The sequence below is a fragment of the Eumetopias jubatus genome, unplaced genomic scaffold (assembly GCF_037043125.1).
Source record: "Eumetopias jubatus isolate StellerSeaLion01/CBP00866 unplaced genomic scaffold, mEumJub1_p1.0 scaffold_258, whole genome shotgun sequence".
Taxonomy (NCBI): domain Eukaryota; kingdom Metazoa; phylum Chordata; class Mammalia; order Carnivora; family Otariidae; genus Eumetopias; species Eumetopias jubatus.
In genome coordinates this window covers 71,449-73,606 of record NW_028275064.1, presented here as the reverse complement: position 1 = coordinate 73,606, position 2,158 = coordinate 71,449, and the positions used below count along the sequence as shown (strand labels likewise).

General features: G+C 60.4%; 1 protein-coding gene across 1 annotated transcript; it reads right to left on the bottom strand.

Annotated features, from left to right (window-relative positions):
* Window positions 1-587: 587 nt before the first annotated feature.
* On the bottom strand, window positions 588-2,158 carry LOC148161296 (testis-specific Y-encoded protein 1-like). The gene is made up of 4 exons (XM_088020833.1): window positions 2,051-2,158; window positions 1,694-1,839; window positions 1,501-1,592; window positions 588-800 (listed from the first exon to the last, which is right to left on the bottom strand). The coding sequence occupies exons 1-3, from the start codon at window positions 2,121-2,123 to the stop codon at window positions 1,521-1,523; spliced, it is 291 nt and encodes a 96-aa protein (XP_087876959.1). The 5' UTR covers window positions 2,124-2,158; the 3' UTR covers window positions 588-800; window positions 1,501-1,520.

Here is a 2,158-nt window from a genome sequence, read left to right as displayed (position 1 = left end):
TCCCTCCCACACAACCCACTCACAAAGCCACAGTGCCCAGCACTCAAACCTGCCTTCCGTCACACGTGCTTGGAACTGTCCCCTGTGGGCAGGTGGTGCGGCGCAGGAGGGCTTGGGTCTGCAGGGAGCACAAGGAAATGCCTCCATCTTCTCCTCGGGACACGTGGGTTTTGCAGTGCTCCTGACCGGTTGAACGCATGGGAACCGATCACAGCATGTGGGGCACGCTTCCAGGTAGCAAGGCTATTGGGCCAAGCTCCTCAAGCGGTGTCAATGAGGCGGTGCCTGGAGCCACCAGGCGACGAGGGTCCCGCTCGCCAGGACCCTTCCCCGCCTGTGTGCCCTACCCTAAAGGACAAGGCTCCCATGAAGAGAGGTCTGCCTTTGACCGAGCTCCTCGTAGACCCTACCTAGGATGGGGGGTGCTCTGTCCGCATGCCGAGCCCTGACCTCCACTGCCCTGCCCCCATGCTGAACTTCACCGCCACACATGGAATCCCACAGGCCATGGGGTGGAGGGTCCCACTAGGCTGACTGCCTCCTCCCCATATCCTGGCTCCAAGTACAAACCCACACACAGACGCAAAGAACTTCTTAACTTGTTTATGCCTCTCTCGCCTTCCCCACATAGGTGCTGGATACTCTCCAGAGCGGGCACTGGTGATCCTTTTCACAACTGTGACCTGTGCAGGCAGAGCACCACGTAGATTCGTCCACACATCTCTCACAGCGGTGGTGGCCTCCTCGACGATTTCTTGTTGGTAAGATTCTGATGCTCTGAAGTGGACACGTCCACACAGCTGCCATGCACACGACACACACACACACACACACACACACACACTTCCACACAGCTGCCATGCACACGACACACACACACACACACACACACACACACACACACACACACACGTCAGGGATTCGTGAAATTGCATAATACCAAGGATAGCCGAGGCGGTGTTGAGGGTGTCCTCTGTCCTCGTGGGATCCCTCTTCCAACTCAGCTAGAGCCTCACGAGCCTCCTGCTCAAGGCCCAGTGCCATTCCCTAGAATGGCCGTGTGGCTGTGCGAGGCCACGGGGTGGTCGGGACCGCGGAGGGAAGTTGGGATTCTGGGCACAGGAGCGGGAATGGAAGGAGGCAGCCCCACTCGTAAAGACACACAGGACATCCCCAAATGAACGAACGGCAGAAGGCCTGAGAGGGGGTCGACGGGCACGGGTGAGGGTTCAGAGAAACGGGGTGGAGAAGTCTTCCTTCTCCGGAGTGACCTGGGACATTCCAGCTGCCATCCTGGGGTCCCTGAACGTGCCCGCATGGGCGCACCTGCCTGGATGGGGACCCTGAGTTCCCCGAGGTTCCCCTCTCACCCTGCCAACCGCTCTCTGGGTGAGCTGGGGCCAAGGCTCCCCTGAGCCTCAGTGTCCCCGCCGCCAACCAGCCTGTGTCCCGGCACCTGCCACACACACAAGTCAGGACCCAGCGCCCCCGGCTTCTCACCGACAGGCCCTCTTCTCAGTTCATTCTCTTCGGCTGCCTTCCTGCCTCCGGTAGTACTGCAGGGGATTGGACCACAGGTCTTCGATGATGACCTGGTGGGGAAACAGACTAGCTGAGCAAGGAGCCCGGGCCCCGTTCCCAAGCACCGGGGCCCAGGCATCACCCCGGCGGACGAAGGCCGCAGAGTCCCCACCTCGGCGATGCCGTCAGACCCTGGGGAGCAGGGATCACACAACCAGTTGAAGAAGTTAAGGCTGGTGGTTTCGTGCCTGCGCCTGGCAGCTCCATGTGCATTGTCCCAGAACCACTGCACTGGAGTGGAACGAGACGCCCGATATCCTGCAGGAATGGAAAATTTAGGAAAGCCTCTCAACGGCCTAGCAACCAATCCCTCTCGGCCTCTCTCCCTCTCAACCTCCCCGCCTCTCTCCCTCCCAGGCAGGGTCCCGGCCCTGCCCCCCCCCGGGCCCCCCCCCCGCCTACCTCCCCTTCCGCTCCCAAGGGCCCCCTGCCCGACCCCAGCACCCTCGAAGCTCAAGCCCACTCTTACCGGCAATGCTAAGGTGATACTCCTTAATGATCACTTTGTTCTGGAAGTAGGGGTTGTTCTCAAAGAAAAACATCAACCTGCAGCGGTACTTAGGACGGCACAATTCCT